Raw genomic sequence first — 16679 nt, 5'->3', positions numbered from 1 at the left:
TGTGAAGAGAAACTGCTGAACTGTGTGCCGGACAGGTCATCCAGACATGAATCAGTCTGCTGTGTGTGTGTGTGTGTGTGTGTGTGTGTGTGTGTGTGTGTGTGTGTGTGTGTGTGTGTGTGTGTGTGTGTGTGTGTGTGTGTGTGTGTGTGTGTGTGTGTGTGTGTGTCAGCTGCGGCGGCTTTCTCCGTGCTTCCCCATCAGTGAGGTGACCTGCCCAGCCGTGTGCATCCTCCCAGGATCCTATCCTGTCCTCCATCTCCTATCCATGTCCCAGCATCCCTCATAGCTGAAACAGTGCATAACTACTGCCCCCAGCATACCCCAACAGCTGAAACAGTGCATAACTACTACCCCCCCAGCATACCATGTTATCTGAAGTGTTATTGTCAGAACTATAAAATGATCACATTCCCAATCTTGCCAAGTTCAAATTTGCTGATTAGTGAAATGACTCCCCAGATAAAAATTCAAAAAGTAATAAGGTCACATATATAACAGTTGGGAAGGGGGGGGGGGGTCGATTATATTTCTATAGTTGTGTTTAGTGTTACTAACAGTAACTATGGCAAGGGGAGTGCGGCCTCTAGTGACTGCTGCAGTGCGGCCCCAGAAAGGAAAAGAAGAGACGCCCAGACCCAGGTGAGTATAAGTGTTTGTTTTTTTATTTTATATGCTGTATGGGAGGGGGAGCACACAGGGGGGCTATATACTACTGGGGAAGAGCGCACAGGGGACTATATACTACTGTGGCAGTCATCCCCTATGTACCTAATTTCAAAGGGCTGGTGAGAGAAAAAAATGCCAGTTTTCCCACTAATAAGCATCAATTCTGTATGTGAATAGTTCAACGTCATTTGTGAAGTGTAACAAAACACGTTTACTACTGATGCTCAGCTCGCACCTTCACCTGTCAATAGACCCCGGTAAGTGACCCCTCACTAAAAGTTGAGTACCCCTGATATATGTAATAACCAGTCAGTAGATCCCTGTACATTATAACATCCAATCAGTGAAGATATGATACATTTTAAATAAAATAAAAAAAACAGACAATTTATTAATAAAAAGTTCAGGTTCAGCAAACAATATACAATTCATCATTAGGAGACATGGAGTAAGACTTTAGTGCTGCCGCCCGACATCCAGACACTGTACACAGATGAACCAATAACTTACAATACATCTCCATCTGCAGGAATAGCTACTGTGTGGCCGCAGCTCCTGATAATAGCGCCCCCCGCAGGGCGGAAAAGTCTGTTTAAAATGATTCTTCTTATATACATGAGTGGTTACACTGGCGCATACACTAAACATAGGGTCGGAGGCTCGCTGCACAGATTCAGCTCATACAAATATTAAAATCCTCATAATAAAACAAGATCCCCCACTGAACCCCCATTTCCGTCCTCATAATGATGTACAGGATAGTGAGCCAGATGTACAAGGAGGATGCTGGACAGTCCACAGCCATTAAATCCTCCAGTAGCAGGGGCAGAGGAATGGGCACCGGGGGAGGGGGTTAAAAGGTTTCACAGAAACCATGACGGCTCCTCAGTGATAAGTGCAGGGTCCGGGGGTCTTCAGCTCGCAGCAACGCTCAGGATGTTAATCTGTAAGAAGACATATTCAGTATCGGATCCTTCTAACAGCCCCCCCCAGTTATAATTCCCATCATTATGGGAATTATGCAGAAAACATGGAGCCTGGAGTCTTACCTTTAAGAAGGAGGCGACAAATTTGTCTGACATCCCCTCCATAGTGGCCAGGTCCTCCACCTGAAAGGAGAGATCACACTGCTTACTAAAGTTTATTGGAGACGCCTCCTGTAATGTATGTGCAGTGTCCCAGAACAGGGGGCCACTGTCTTTTCTTAAGTATAGGTCGGTACCATATGGCTGTATAACGTCAGACTGTAGTATGCAACTATCACCACCAGATGTCACTGTTCTACTGCACAGCTGATAGTTAAGGGTATAAACCCACACACCGTATATGCAGCGTATTTACTGCTGCGATACGCAGCAAACTCGCAGCAAAATCGCAGCAGATTAGATCTAAATAACTGAACACAGCATCAAATCTGTACCAACAAATCTGCTGCGTATTTGTTGCATATCTGCTGCATATACGGTGTGTGGGTTTATACCCTAACAGCGTATAAGGGTTAACTGATGTCTTTATTATTGTGCATTTCCTGCCACTGTCCTCTGATATCCTGCTAATCAATCCCTGAGCCACTAACCTCAGGAGTATCTACCTATCACAGAGGGTTATTCTAAATATATGACTATGGGTTCACTGTAGTTCTAGTATTGCCAAGTGTAAAAGAGAGCACTGTCACAAAGCCTGCTGATCGTGAGCCTCCAGGTGAGGAGCTTTGTGCGACTGCTGGTATTTCTACTGACTACTAGATCCCAGCCATGTCCGGCTAGAGCACTGTGTGGAGCTGGGGGGAGGACGGGACTAACCTGTTACACTGTGGGACTGTCCTCTCTACTTCTGATACCTCTAAAGGATTCTACAAGTGTGTTGAGATAGCTAAACTACAAGTGCAAAGGCCGAGTCTCTACTGCAACTTGTTAGTGTGTCCCTTGAGGGTCTCCCGGACAACTAGCTCATGCACTAGTGGGCCTGAACTCCCTATTATTGTGTCACTCTGTGCCCACATAACAGCATTAAGGCCCTTTTACACAGAAAGATTATCTGACAGATTATCTGCCAAAGATTTGAAGCCAAAGCCAGGACTGGATTTAAAAAGAGGAGAAATCTCAGGCTTTTCTTTAGGACCTGGTCTCTGTTTATAGTCTGTTCCTGGTTTTGGCTTCAAATCTTTAGCAGATAATCTGTCAGATAATCTTTCTGTGTAAAAGAGCCCTTAGGCTGACATCTCTTCCTGCTGAGCCACTGTCCCTGAATCTCACAATACAGGAATACACACTGTATACTGCAGCGATCATTTACAACACACCAAAGGTTTTCCTTACTTTCTTAAAAGGGCCGTTCACCTCCCTCCAGCCCACGACGAGCTTTGCCTTCTTGTCCCCTATCTTCTGCAGGGACTTCAGCTCCTTCACAGACCCACTGTTCAGCAGGTTTAGGATCTTCTCACGGCCGCTCTGGAGCAGATCCGTCCTTATATTTACCTCCCAGCTGGGCGTGTTCTCCTGCCCGGCCTGAGGTTTCTGTGGAGGAGACACATATGGGCATAAAGAAAACATGGCTGATATATTGGTGGAAAGACTGGTGCATCAGCCCTTGGCGTCCCCCACCTCCCTGAAAATTAGAAGCGCCCCACTCACCCGAGTTTTCTTCTCGACCACCGTGATCCCTTCTTTTGCATTTTGGTTGATACCTGAACAAAACATAAGGAGACAACAGGACGAATAAGATGTCAGCTGCCGTACTGACAGAGGAGGGCACACCCCATCACCCCAATCACTAACGGGGGAGCTTCTGACTCCTACCCAGGCCCATGCCAGAGAGCTCGCCCTCAGCTGTGAGGTCTCAAAGTTTCTCACCCTGTAGCGGCAGGACACGAAGCACCTTCTTGGCTTTGGCGGTGGACGTTGCGCGGGTCCTTAGAGGTGCCCGGAAGGTGCTCTCGCTCACACTGGAGTCTGATATCTCAAAGTCCGAGGCATTTGATTTCTCGAGCCGAGCCTCAGCTGCCAGGGCCTTCTCCTCCAGCTCCCTCTGCTTCTCCTTCAGTCTCTGAGGGGGGAGGAAAAAAAAAAAAGTAGGGTAAGGGAGATGGCCACCTATAAACTTAACCAAAGAATGGATGAACAGGCGTCCATCTAAGAGCCCAATTATATCCACCGATATATATATAAGAGCGTTACCGCCTGCTGCCGCCTCACCTCAATCTCAGTCTGACTTTCTTCCCACTTCTTCAGAAGGGCCATGCGCTCCCGTTTGGGCGTGCTTAGGAGCTGGTTCTCCATCTTGCCCTTCTCTCTCAGGATCTTATCCAGCTTCAGCAGCCTTTCCACTACTGCAGGGTCTAAGGAGGAGAGCTGGAGTTTCTCCCTGTAAGAAAGAAGATCGGAGCTCAGTAAGGAGCGGCAGGGCAGACACCCAGTTCACAACCCTCTCAGGACAGGAGTCGTACCGTTTGAGGCCTTCTTTAGACGTGTTAGGAGACTCATCTATGGAGTCCATCTTTGTTTTCTTAGTCTGATGGTGAGAGGCGGTATTCTCCATGTCTTCCCGAGGTCTCTTCATGGTGGGCTGAACTGAACAGACATTAGATTATGGTACCCAGCAGATCTTATGTCTGAGATCGTCCCCCAATGCCCGACCCTGGATGTGTCCTCCTACCTGGTGCCTGTGTCGTCTCCTGGCTGAATGGTTTGTTAATTATCTGCTTAGACTTAGCAGCAAAGTTAAGGGCAGTGAGTGTGTCAAAATAATACTTCTGTTCTGGGGCGATGTTGGCAATCATGACACTGTGGGCAGAGCCTCCGAGCGAATCCTGAGGAGAACGGGAGCAAACATTAGACGTGCGATACTATCAACAGTAGCATCACAAGCCCAACACTGGAGCCAAGAAACTGAGCAGTGTACACAGAGGTACAACAGGCCTTTCCCAGAGTAACTTGGCAGCTGGACCCTTTTGAAGGTCTCCAACATTGTTTTGGTGCCATGTGTTGGGGTATGCAGCTGGGTCACCCATAGCAGCGTTATCAGAATAGTAGCCGACAAATCCCTAAGCATGACATGTGTCCCCTCAGATATGGCAGCTACAGAGTGTACGGGGCCCTCACCTGCAGGAGCCGGGTCAGTTTGCTATCTCTGTAAGGGATTCTGGGGAGCCCCTGATTCAAGGCGTCCACCACCTTGCTGAGGGTAAACAGGGAGGAGTTGATGGCGCCGCTCTCCTTCAGGCGGATGCCCTGGTTCCCGGTGCGGCGGTTGTCTTCAGAGCCAGCCAGGTCTATAAGATACAGCTTCCCGGTCAGCTGCCGGAACGGAGAGATCTGCTGATTCTTCTGTACCTGGAAAGAAGAACAAAACAGATCTGATATTGGTCTGGAAATAATCCCAACAATCCAAGATGTTTCCTGAGGGATGACAGGGAATTCTCCAGGGCCAGTGATCAGGCTGAAGTCTGTAGCATGCAACTCCGTCACTAGGTGTCACTGTTCTACTTCTAGCTAAGAAGTGTATAAGAATTAACTGATGTCTCTAATATTGATTGTGTATTTCTTACCACTGTCTTCTGATACTCAACTAACCAATCCCTGAGCTTGTTACCTCAGGAGTATTCAGCTATCAGAGTGTCATCCTAATTTATTGCCCAATAAGATCCCCTCCTGGTAAATGAATATATATATTATAGTGGGGTGTGACATTTGGTGCAGTTCAGGTCAGTGTTCTATGAGCAAGACTCACACGGACCTGCTGAGGGTGTTCTTCCTGGCTCTGGCCTGCGGTCATGAGTCTCATACAGGACTTCTGTTATTTCTTCTGACTACTAGATCCGAGCCATGTCCGGCTAGAGCACCATGTGGAGGGACTGTGGTGGAGGACGGGACTAACCTATTCCCACTGGGGGACTGTTTCTCTTCTTCTGCTACCTCTGAAGGATTCTACAAGTAACTTAGGTATAAACCAGTCAGTAGCTAAAATAAGTGCAAAGGCCGGAGTCTCGGCTGCAAGTTGCTAGCCCTCTCACTTAGTGGGCCTTAACGTTCCGCACCCCCACAGGGTAGCGCAGGCCAATGTCCTTTCCCATGGATTCAGGGCTTTTCTCCAACAGCCCCAGATGAACCAATGTGTCTGAATATGCCCCAACTCCGTAGCCATCAGTATGCCAGCCTTACCTCGACGTACAACAAAAAGTCTCTCAACTAACTACTAGATTCACAAGTGCATCTAAACTCAACTACATCGTTCTCAGTGTATAAGGCAGCTGTTCCATTACAGAGGCTGTAAGATTCTGTACTGTCCTTCACAGCGTTACAGTAAACCATTTTTGATTGAACTTCTCTCTGCCTCTGAACACCTGCAGCTGAGCAAAGACTCCTACTCCACCTGACAGTGACCGACCCCACAATCTTTACACTAAAGTCACATGCACACCTAACTTAGCTGAGCGTGTATGTGAGTGGGGAGGGGGGGGAGGAGATCAGGCAATCATCCGTCTAATGTATTGGCAGCTTATATTAGGAGCTATGAAGCCTGTTCATGTCTGTCTCTAGGTGTTCAAGGTGTTTAGATCTTACAGACACTGGTGCATGACAATGTTTCACCTCTAATTTACATAACGCCGTTATGCTTGCGTATATACAACCCCTTAATCACAGATCACCAGCGCCATCTACTGATCATGCCTGCACGGTGCAGTAACCAAGCTGAGCCGTCATCTCACCACACAATAAATCAGGCACTAAAAAAGTGCTGCTAAATCTGCATTCTCATAAGAGCCATTGTACCCGCTGGGAGCAATTACCGGAAACCTCCGTCCAACTCCACAGCTAATGCGCCATAATCCCATTAACGGAACAGCAATGTGAATGCGAGCGCACCCTCACAGAGCAACCCCGCATACTGCGCCTCTATATAACCTGGGCAGAGGGGGATGGGAAGTGGCTGCCATGTGATGTGCTGAGTGTGAGGACGGGAGCGAACACATGGTGGAGGTTAGACTTCCAGGCCAGAGAAGACTGGAACACATGATAGTGTATACAAACACAATTTTTTTCTGACAGATTTCTGAAGCCAAAGGCAGGAGAGAATCTGAGAAGATGAGAAATCTCAGTCTTTCCTGTATGACCTGTTCCCTGTTTATAGTCTGTTCCTGGCTTTGGCTTCAATAATGCTCTATATATAAACACACCATAAGCCTTTCTAGTCTGTGTGTGAACAGCTCTCTACAGCCCTGGAGTATATATATGTCTTGTGCAGGCGGTCTTGTGACCTCATATTGTCTCATACTAGAGTCAGATGTCACAGCAGCCGCATGAGGTGTAACAAGTCCGGGGTAACATCTCCATCACCATCTAATACAAGGCTGAAGGTGCACTCACAGTCAGCAAAGATCCAAACCCACCCGCCCGGTCTCAGTGTGGTCGTGTTCTCTGTCACATTACTATCTTAACCCCTTCACGTCAGCCATCTGTATATATACGTTCCTATTGCACATGCCCCGTGCAGTAGGAATGTACATATACGTTCCTGACTGACAGGGGCTTTGTGATGAGAACGGGATCGCTGCAGAGACAGCGATCCTGCTCTCATCTGTGTACAGCACCGGAGATAATGAGGATCAGCTGCGATTCCGCAGCTGACCCCCATTAACCCCTTAGTGACCGCCGAAACGGCGGTCACTAATGGTCCGGTGCCGCCGCTGTATTTCATCTCCCCCCACCGTGAATCCACGGTGGGGGGAGATGAAATAAGTAAAAATCAGACCCCAGATCAGCCCCCTAGTGCCCCAGTCACTAACCCCCCCTCCCGCGGCGGCCATCGGATCCAAGATGGCCGCCGCGATCACTGTGAACAGACTAATGTCTGTTCACAGTGATCAAGCAAGAAAAATGAATGAAAGCCCCATGCTCTCCGCCACCGGAGGTAGCGGAGAGCATGGGGCAGTCATCGGGACCCCCCCTGTGAGGTCCCGGTACAAGCGATCAGCGGTATATACTATATACCGCTGATCGCTTGTGCCATGTGCCGCCGGCACTTTTTATCCCCTGTCACCATAAATGATTGGTGACAAGGGATAAAAAGTGATGTCCCCCCACCCCCCAAGTCGCCCCCCACCCCCCCAGTCAGCCCCGTCCCCCAGTCACCCCCCTTCCCCATATACTCACCGGAACCCACGGAGCTCCTTCCTCCTCGAAGTCCTGACTGCTTCTGATGTGCGCATGCGCGCCAGAAGCAGCCAGCTCTGAAAATTTAAAGTGACAGAGACCAATTTGGTCTCTGTCACTGAACTATGATTACTGTGATAGAAAATATCACAGTAATCATAGTAATACAGTGAAAATTAATGTATAAAGTACAAAAAGTGACAAACATACAAAAAAATAAAACACACACTTTTTATTATAGTAATAATTACAGTTTACTCCCAAATTACCCCTAACCCCCCCCCAGATTACCCGTAACCACCGCAGGTTGCCCGTAACCACCGCACGTTGCCCGTAACCACCCCAGGTTGTCCGTAATCACGTCAGATTGCCCGTAACCCCCCAGATTACCCGTAACCACCGCACGTTGCCCATAACCACCGCACGTTGCCCATAACCACCGCACGTTGCCCGTAACCACCGCACGTTGCCCGTAACCACCGCACGTTGCCCGTAACCACCGCACGTTGCCAGTGACCCCCTCCAGATTGTCCGTAATCACCCCAGATTGCCTGTAACCACCCCAAATTACATGTAACCACCCCAGATTAGCTATAAGCACTTCACTCTATCCGTAACAATTCTAGATTGTCTGTAACCCCTCCAGGTTGCCCCTAACCACCGCAGGTTGGGCAGAACCACCCCAGATTGCCTGTAATCATGCCAGATTACATGTAACCCCCCAGATTGCACGCAACCACCGCACGTCGCCTCTGACCACCGCACGTCGCCTCTGACCACCGCACGTCGCCTCTGACCACCGCACGTCGCCTCTGACCACCGCACGTCGCCTATGACCACCGCACCTTGCATCTGACCACCGCACCTTGCCTCTGAACACTGCACCTTGCCTCTAACCACCCCAAATTGCCAGTGACCCCCTCCTGATTGCCCGTAACCACGCCAGATTACAGGTACCCACCTCAGATTACCTATTAGCACTTCAGTTTATCCGTAACCACAGCAGGTTGCCTGTAACCACAGCAGGTTGCCTGTAACCACCCCAGATTGTCCGCAACCACCCCAGATTGTCCGTAACCACAGCAGGTTGCCTGTAACCATATCAGACTGCCCGTAACCACCCCAGACTGCCCGTAACCACCCCAGACTGCCCGTAACCACCCCAGACTGCCCGTAACCACCCCAGACTGCCCGTAACCACCCCAGACTGCCCGTAACCACCCCAGACTGCCCGTAACCACCCCAGACTGCCCGTAACCACCCCAGACTGCCCGTAACCACCCCAGACTGCCCGTAACCACCCCAGTCTGCCCGTAACCACCCCAGACTGCCCGTAACCACCCCAGACTGCCCGTAACCACCCCAGACTGCCCGTAACCACCCCAGACTGCCCGTAACCACCCCAGACTGCCCGTAACCACCCCAGACTGCCCGTAACCACCCCAGACTGCCCGTAACCACCCCAGACTGCCCGTAACCACCCCAGACTGCCCGTAACCACCCCAGACTGCCCGTAACCACCCCAGACTGCCCGTAACCACCCCAGACTGCCCGTAACCACCCCAGACTGCCCGTAACCACCCCAGACTGCCCGTAACCACCCCAGACTGCCCGTAACCACCCCAGACTGCCCGTAACCACCCCAGACTGCCCGTAACCACCCCAGACTGCCCGTAACCACCCCAGACTGCCCGTAACCACCCCAGACTGCCCGTAACCACCCCAGACTGCCCGTAACCACCCCAGACTGCCCGTAACCACCCCAGACTGCCCGTAACCACCCCAGACTGCCCGTAACCACCCCAGACTGCCCGTAACCACCCCAGACTGCCCGTAACCACCCCAGACTGCCCGTAACCACCGCAGACTGCCCGTAACCACCCCAGACTGCCCGTAACCACCCCAGACTGCCCGTAACCACCCCAGACTGCCCGTAACCACCCCAGACTGCCCGTAACCACCCCAGACTGCCCGTAACCACCCCAGACTGCCCGTAACCACCCCAGACTGCCCGTAACCACCCCAGACTGCCCGTAACCACCCCAGACTGCCCGTAACCACCCCAGACTGCCCGTAACCACCCCAGACTGCCCGTAACCACCCCAGACTGCCCGTAACCACCCCAGACTGCCCGTAACCACCCCAGACTGCCCGTAACCACCCCAGACTGCCCGTAACCACCCCAGACTGCCCGTAACCACCCCAGACTGCCCGTAACCACCCCAGACTGCCCGTAACCACCTCTAGATTACCCAGAACCACCCCAGATTACCCGTAACCACCCCACATTACCTGTAATCTAATTTTTTTTATTGTATTTTAGTAACTGCGCTATTCTAATAACTGTTACTAGCTGCGGTTTTGCTCCAGCAAATTGGCGCTCCTTCCCTTCTGAGCCCTGCTGTGTGCCCATACAGTGGTTTATGCCCACATATGGGGTACCGTTGTACTCAGGAGAACCTGCGTTACAGATTTTGGGGTACATTTTTTATCCTGTTCCTTGTGAAATTTAGAAATTTCAAACTAAACCAACATATTATTGGAAAAATTCAAGTTTTTCATTTTTACTGGCCAATTTTGAATACTTTCCTCTAATACCTGTGGGGCCAAAATGCTCATCCTACCCCAATATGAATTCTTTGAGGGGTGTACTTTCCGAAATGGGGTGATTTTTGGGGGGATTCTATTCTGTAGACACTACAGGGGCGCTGCAAATGCACCTGGTGCTCAGAAATTTCTTCAGAAAAATCTGCAGAGAAAATGCTAATTGGCGCTCCTTCCCTACTGAGCCCGGCTGTGTGCCCATACAGTGGTTTATGCCCACATATGGGGTACCGTTCTACTCAGGAGAACCTGCGTTACAGATTTTGGGGTGAATTTTCTCTCCTGTTCCTCGTGAAATTGAGAAATTTCCAACTAAAGGAACATATTATTGGAAAAATTCGAGTTTTTCATTTTTACTGTCTACTTTTGAATACTTTCCTCTAATACCTGTGGGGTCAAAATGCTCACCACACCCCAAAATGAATTCTTTGAGGGGTGCACTTTCCAAAATGGGGTGACTTATGGCGAGATTTTACTCCGCTGGCACTACAGGGGCTCTGCAAACACACCTGGCGCTCAGAAACTTCTTCAGCAAAATCTGCATTGAAAAAGCTAATTGGCGCTCCTTCCCTTCTGAGCCCCGCTGTGTGCCCATGCAGTGGTTTATGCTCACATATGAGGTACCGTTGTACTCATGAGAACCTGCGTTACAAATTTTGGGGTACTTTTTTTCTCTTGTTCCTCGTGAAATTGAAAAATTTCAAACTAAAGGAACATATTATTGGAAAAAATTTGAGTTTTTCATTTTTACTGTCTAATTTTGAATACTTTCCTCTAACACCTGTGGGGTCAAATTGCTCATCCTACCCCAAGATGAATTCTTTGAGGGGTGTACTTTCCAAAATGGGGTGACTTATGGGGTTTTTTCTCTCTGCTGACACTACAGGGGCACTGCAAATGCACCTGGCGCTCGGAAACTTCTTCAGCAAAATCTGCAATGGAAAAGCTAATTGGCGCTCCTTCCCTTCTGAGCCCCGCTGTGTGCCCATGCAGTGGTTTACGCCCACATATGGGGTACCGTAGTACTCAAGAGAACATGTGTTACAAATTTTGGGGTGCTTTTTCTCTCATGTTCCTTTTGAAAATGAGAAACTTTAATCTAAATGTATATATTATTGGAAAATTTTAATTTTTCATTTTTTTACAGCCTAATGGTGAATACTTTCCTCCAGCCCCTGTAGGGTTAAAATGCTCATTATACCAATAGATTAATTCTTTAAGGTGTCTAGTTTCCAAAATGGGGTCACTTATGGGGGTTTCCAGTATACAAACCTCCTAAATCAACTTAAAATAAGAACTGGTCCCTAAAAAAAATCAGTTTTGGAAACTTTCACGAAAATGTGGTAATTTGCTGATACATTTCTAACCCCCGTAACACCCTAAAAAAGTAAAATATGTTTATGAAATGAAGCCAGAATAAAGAGGACATATTGGTAATGTGACTTAGTTACTAATTTATTTAATACAACTTTCTTTTTTTAGAAGCAGAGAATTTCAAAGTTCATAAAATGCTAATTTTTTCAATTTTTCATGATATTTTGATGTTTTTCACAAAAAACACACAAAGTAGTGACCAAATTTTGCCACTAATATAAAGTGCCATATGTGACGAAAAAACAATCTCAGAATCGCTAGCATACGTTAAAGCATCACTGAGCTATAAGCGCATAAAGTGAGACAGGTCAGATTTTGAAAAATGAGCCTGGTCTTTTAGGTGCAAATAGGCTTGGTCTTGAAGGGGTTAAAGATGTCTCTCACTTGGCAACCTCAGCAGGTGGGTGGTCCTCTTCTGACAGGAGCCGTGGTGGACAAGTCCCGGAAGTGCCGCAGACTGCATTGTAATACTCTTACACTACTTCTGGAAGTTCTGTGGTTATATTCAATATGGGAAAGGGTGAAAACCACATCCACCTACCTCTCCGGCTCCTGCAGTGGGCACAAAGTCCGGCATTCCGGTCCCAGGACGTACATGTACAGCTGAATGGGCCGGCCACATCATGTCCCTTCTCGCCACCAGAAAACGTCCTGGGACCGGAGTGGCGGACTGCATGTGGCAGCATGGGAGTCAGGGAGGTAAGTGGATGTTTTTGTTTCCATCCTCCCCAGGCATTTTGAATAAAAGGGTCCTTCCTGGAGTTCCCCTTTGAAATGGAATCTCATCATTTCCATGCTACCTGAATCATGCATCATCGGGGTGGTTCCGGCCAGCTTTGCCCCACCAGCCTGGATTGAGAAGTCTCTTCCTATACCTGAACGAAGATCAATCAAGGCTGGTGGGACGGGCAGAAGCTGCGGGGACCACCCCAGTGATTCATGGTTCAGGCTGCATGAAAGCGATGGCAGGTTCCCTTTAATGTTGTACAGCTGCAGTGTAGCCCTAGCTTGAATCTTTGGTGTAATAGGGCCCCAAGACACCAGCCGATAATCTTTTAGTGTCTGTTGAGAGACCACCATCAGTCGACATGCATGATATCAGCTGATTGTGGTCTTTCAAAAGGCTGAAAAATCCAGATAACGATACAGCGATCTGCTGCACGTTGCTCTATGTAGTCGCCCTCTATGCCCCACTCTTTGCCAAGTGAGGCAAATACAAGTGTTTCTGTCCAACAATTGCTAAAAAAAACAGGAGTAGTCATCCATCATGTGATACGACAATCCCCCCCCCCTCACCTTGATCAGCAGGACGGCGTGGCTACGGCTGGACCGGTCGTTCAGTTTGGTGCTGGCGACTGTGCGGTTCTGGCTGGCAGGAATGAAATGCTCATCAAAGTCAGAGAAGGAGTTGATGGTCTTCTGGGTGACCCCCGGGATGAGGATATTGTGGTCTTTGTCTTCGCGGATTGGAAGGTCCTTGTTTTTGGGCTCCAGCAGATCCATCACCTGAGGAGACAAGTGTCAGGCTGTGTTCACACTACTATCTGTCAGAACAGCACAGCATGCAGCACTACTCATTACAGGTCCATTATGTGAGGGATCCAGCACTGTGTCAGTCTAGGTTTGATCACAGCTATAAACACATGACGGGGTGCAGACAGTCACCCACCTTCTCCTGATAGATCTCTACATAGGACATGGTGATTGAGAAGCTCCAGTTCTCCTCTTCCGGTTCCCGGGTCATCTGCAGCAGGTCTCTCACCGCTCGTGGTATGATACCCGGCTGGTTGGGGTTCCCCAGCATGGTGTGGGTCTTACCTATAGAGGACATCTTATTACATACAGTCCAGGACTTGTACACTGAACCCCTAGGGACAGACAGGACACTACATACCCGCTCCTGTTGGTCCATAGGCAAACACACTGGCATTCTGCCCCACTAACAAGTGAGGGAGGATGGGGTAGACAGAGCCGGTGTAGATCTCACGCTGGGTGGCCTTGTCTCCATAAAAAGCATCAAACCTGATGAACAGAGAAGGAGGAGTACACATCACCCAGCTTTTCCAGGTACAGATAGAAGCAAGAGGCAGAACCAGAGGAGATGATGCCGCAGAGCCACCATGTCCGTCACTCAGATGGTGACTAAAGCAGGTACATACATCTGCAAGGCTACAACTTCTAGCTGTCCAGGCATGATGGGAATTGTAATTTTGTAACAGCTGGGTTAGACACCTGTGTTCTAGCATGTCCTAACTACAAAAGGCTTGCTGGGAGTTGTAGTCCTTCGCTGGCTGGAAAGCCTAGCTTTACAGGGTATCCGACAGGCGGTGGCTGCCACAATTCAAGCCCAGTCCCCTCATTCTCCCCCCATGAGGTTATTAGGCTTAGATGCTGACATGACTCTGTTTCATGACCCTTCCTGTCCCCTGTGTTCAGGCATTGAGCATTTGGGGACAAATTCCTCCCGTATCTGGCCCTCTCTCTCTCTCTCTCAACAACGTCCCCTTATCTTAACTAGGCATGTCAAACTCAGGCCCTCCAGCTGTTGCAAACTACAATTCCCATCATTCCTGGACATCCAAAGCTTTAGATGGAAATTGTAGTTTTGAAACAGCTGGAGGGCCTGAGTTTGGTCATCAATGGTCATAACACAAGTCCGATAACCCTACATAGAAGCATGAGACAGGGCTGCCCACTTGACTACAGACCCCTTACTATGGCATCGTTGCCACCACACGCCACACCTGGGTATAAACATCAGCACCTCTGGTCAGAAGTGTCAGCCTCCGCAGATGATACACTCCCGATTATTTCTAATCCTCACACATCTCTTCACAACATCCTCTCCCATATTCACTTCTATGGTTCACGCTCTGGTTTTGTTAACATTAATAAATCTGAAGCCCTCAACCTGAAGAATCCAGCAGGAGCCTCCTCAGCATCGTCTTATAACTAAACTGGAACACCCCGTGCTCCCCTATATAGGAACGTCAGTTACCAGAGACCAGTCCCAGCTGTACCAACACAATATAATCCCCATTCACAAATACTCAGTCCATTTACACAGAAAGATTAGCTGCCAAAGATTTGAAGCCAAAGCCAGGAATGGATTTGAAAAGAGGAGAAATCTCAGGCTTTCCTTTATCAACTGATCTGTTTATAGTCTGTTTCTGGCTTTGGCTTCAAATATCTGTCAGATAATTGTTCTGTGTCAAAGGACCCTAAGAATCCCAACTGAGCCCCTGGACACCCTTTATTCCCCTCCTTTCTGAGGAGAGTGAACCGCCTAAAATTAGTGATATACCCCAAATTGCCCTATATACTACAGTCCCCACCACCAATACCCCTATATATTACAGTCCCTGCCACCTATACCCCTATATACTACAGTCCCTGCCACCTATACATTACAGCCCCTGCCACCAATACCCCTATATATTACAGTACCTGCCACCTATACCCCTATATACTACAGTCCCTGCCACAGATACCCCTATATACTACAGTCTCCACCATCTATACCCCTATATACTACAGTCCCTGCCACCTACATCAACTTTCCTGCTCTCTCCCTATAGCCTGGTGACAGTGCTATGGGTGGTGGATGACTGGATAACTTGCTCTTCAGTGTATAGAGACACGACTGTAGATCAACAGTTTACAGCGATTATCCCTGCTTAACCTCTTACACGTCCCCCACTCTGAGCTCCCCCTGGATGTCAGGCGTCACCCCCTCCTGCACACCACTTGGAAAGCCTGGACTAAAAGTAATCGTATACTCTCCTTAAGCCCTCATTATTCCCCATTACTGACGCTTCCAAAATGGCACCTCCCTGCCCATGTTCTATAAATGGCAAACGGGATCTCTTGTCTGGAACATCTGGTAGACAAGGCCCAGAAACGACCACTCTCCTTCAATGAGCAACGTCTGCACAACATGACTGTGGGTCCCCATCCCTTCCATCACAGTCACAGCTAGATTGTTAAGGTGAGTGGTCACATGTCTGTGGATGACTAGGACGACCTCTTCCTGGCTTTGACGCCTTCCAAGCAAACCCGTTATATGTTGCGAAACTGCGTATCTGGTTACTCCACCACCACAGGAATCTCATAATGGAGCACCGGGAAAGACGACCTCACGGTGAACAATATCTTACATATCTCTTCATATGGGAATCCTTATTGGAAACACGACAGACCGCACCTGCCCGAGTTACGAGGCCCCACACGCTGACCTCTTTCATAACTTTAGGGGCGTGCCCTTCTATAAAGGATTTTTGGGAGGTGTCACCTCCCCCTGCCCCCTCACCCCCTTTGGTGTATATCTGGCATTCCGACAGGAAAACCGCCGATAAAATTGTCGGTGGCCGATTGTATGTCTCCGCTGCAGCAAGGAAATCCATTCTCCATTGCTCGATAGAACCCGCTCCACCAAGACGGCTCCTACACAAGAAACTAGTTCATCTCTTTGATAGAGGCTTCTCTATCTACTCAAAGAGAGAGAAAAAAAAAAAAAAAAAAAAAAAAAAAAAAAGGCTTAACGATTCCACCTCACATGGTCTAACTTCCTCCCACTGTGTGAGAGACAGACTGACACAATACAACATTGTGTTTAGAACAGAATGTTAGTCGTGAGGACCGGTTGGATTTGGGTTTATCTCCTATTTTATTGCTGACCTCATCCCCTCCCCCGGGATGCTACCCTTCTCCTCCTGAGTGACCCTCCCCCGGGATGCTACCCTTCTCCTCCTGAGTGACCCTCCCCCGGGATGCTACCCTTCTCCTCCTGAGTGACCCTCCCCCGGGATGCTACCCTTCTCCTCCTGAGTGACCCTCCCCCGGGATGCTACCCTTCTCCTCCTGAGTGACCCTCCCCCGGGA

At 48.9% G+C, this 16679-nt stretch overlaps 1 protein-coding gene across 4 annotated transcripts in view; it reads right to left on the bottom strand.

Annotated features, from left to right (window-relative positions):
• Positions 1-1034: 1034 nt before the first annotated feature.
• KIF22 (kinesin family member 22) overlaps positions 1035-16679 on the bottom strand; it is a 29185-nt gene continuing 13540 nt past the window's right edge. For all 4 annotated transcript variants that reach the window (XM_069984540.1, XM_069984541.1, XM_069984544.1 and 1 more), the window contains exons 4-15: positions 13693-13820; positions 13468-13616; positions 13095-13304; positions 4770-5000; positions 4324-4477; positions 4115-4238; positions 3864-4032; positions 3522-3714; positions 3303-3355; positions 2988-3185; positions 1719-1778; positions 1035-1613 (exon numbers count right to left, since the gene is read on the bottom strand). In XM_069984540.1, the coding sequence (XP_069840641.1) occupies positions 1584-1613; positions 1719-1778; positions 2988-3185; positions 3303-3355; positions 3522-3714; positions 3864-4032; positions 4115-4238; positions 4324-4477; positions 4770-5000; positions 13095-13304; positions 13468-13616; positions 13693-13820 (1699 nt within the window). In that variant the 3' untranslated portion in view covers positions 1035-1583. The remainder of the gene's footprint in view (positions 1614-1718; positions 1779-2987; positions 3186-3302; positions 3356-3521; positions 3715-3863; positions 4033-4114; positions 4239-4323; positions 4478-4769; positions 5001-13094; positions 13305-13467; positions 13617-13692; positions 13821-16679) is intronic.

Source organism: Dendropsophus ebraccatus, chromosome 9, assembly GCF_027789765.1.
Source record: "Dendropsophus ebraccatus isolate aDenEbr1 chromosome 9, aDenEbr1.pat, whole genome shotgun sequence".
NCBI classification, from domain to species: Eukaryota; Metazoa; Chordata; class Amphibia; order Anura; family Hylidae; genus Dendropsophus; species Dendropsophus ebraccatus.
The sequence above is the reverse complement of the archived record's forward strand: the minus strand, read 5'-3'. Positions and strand labels throughout refer to the sequence as shown.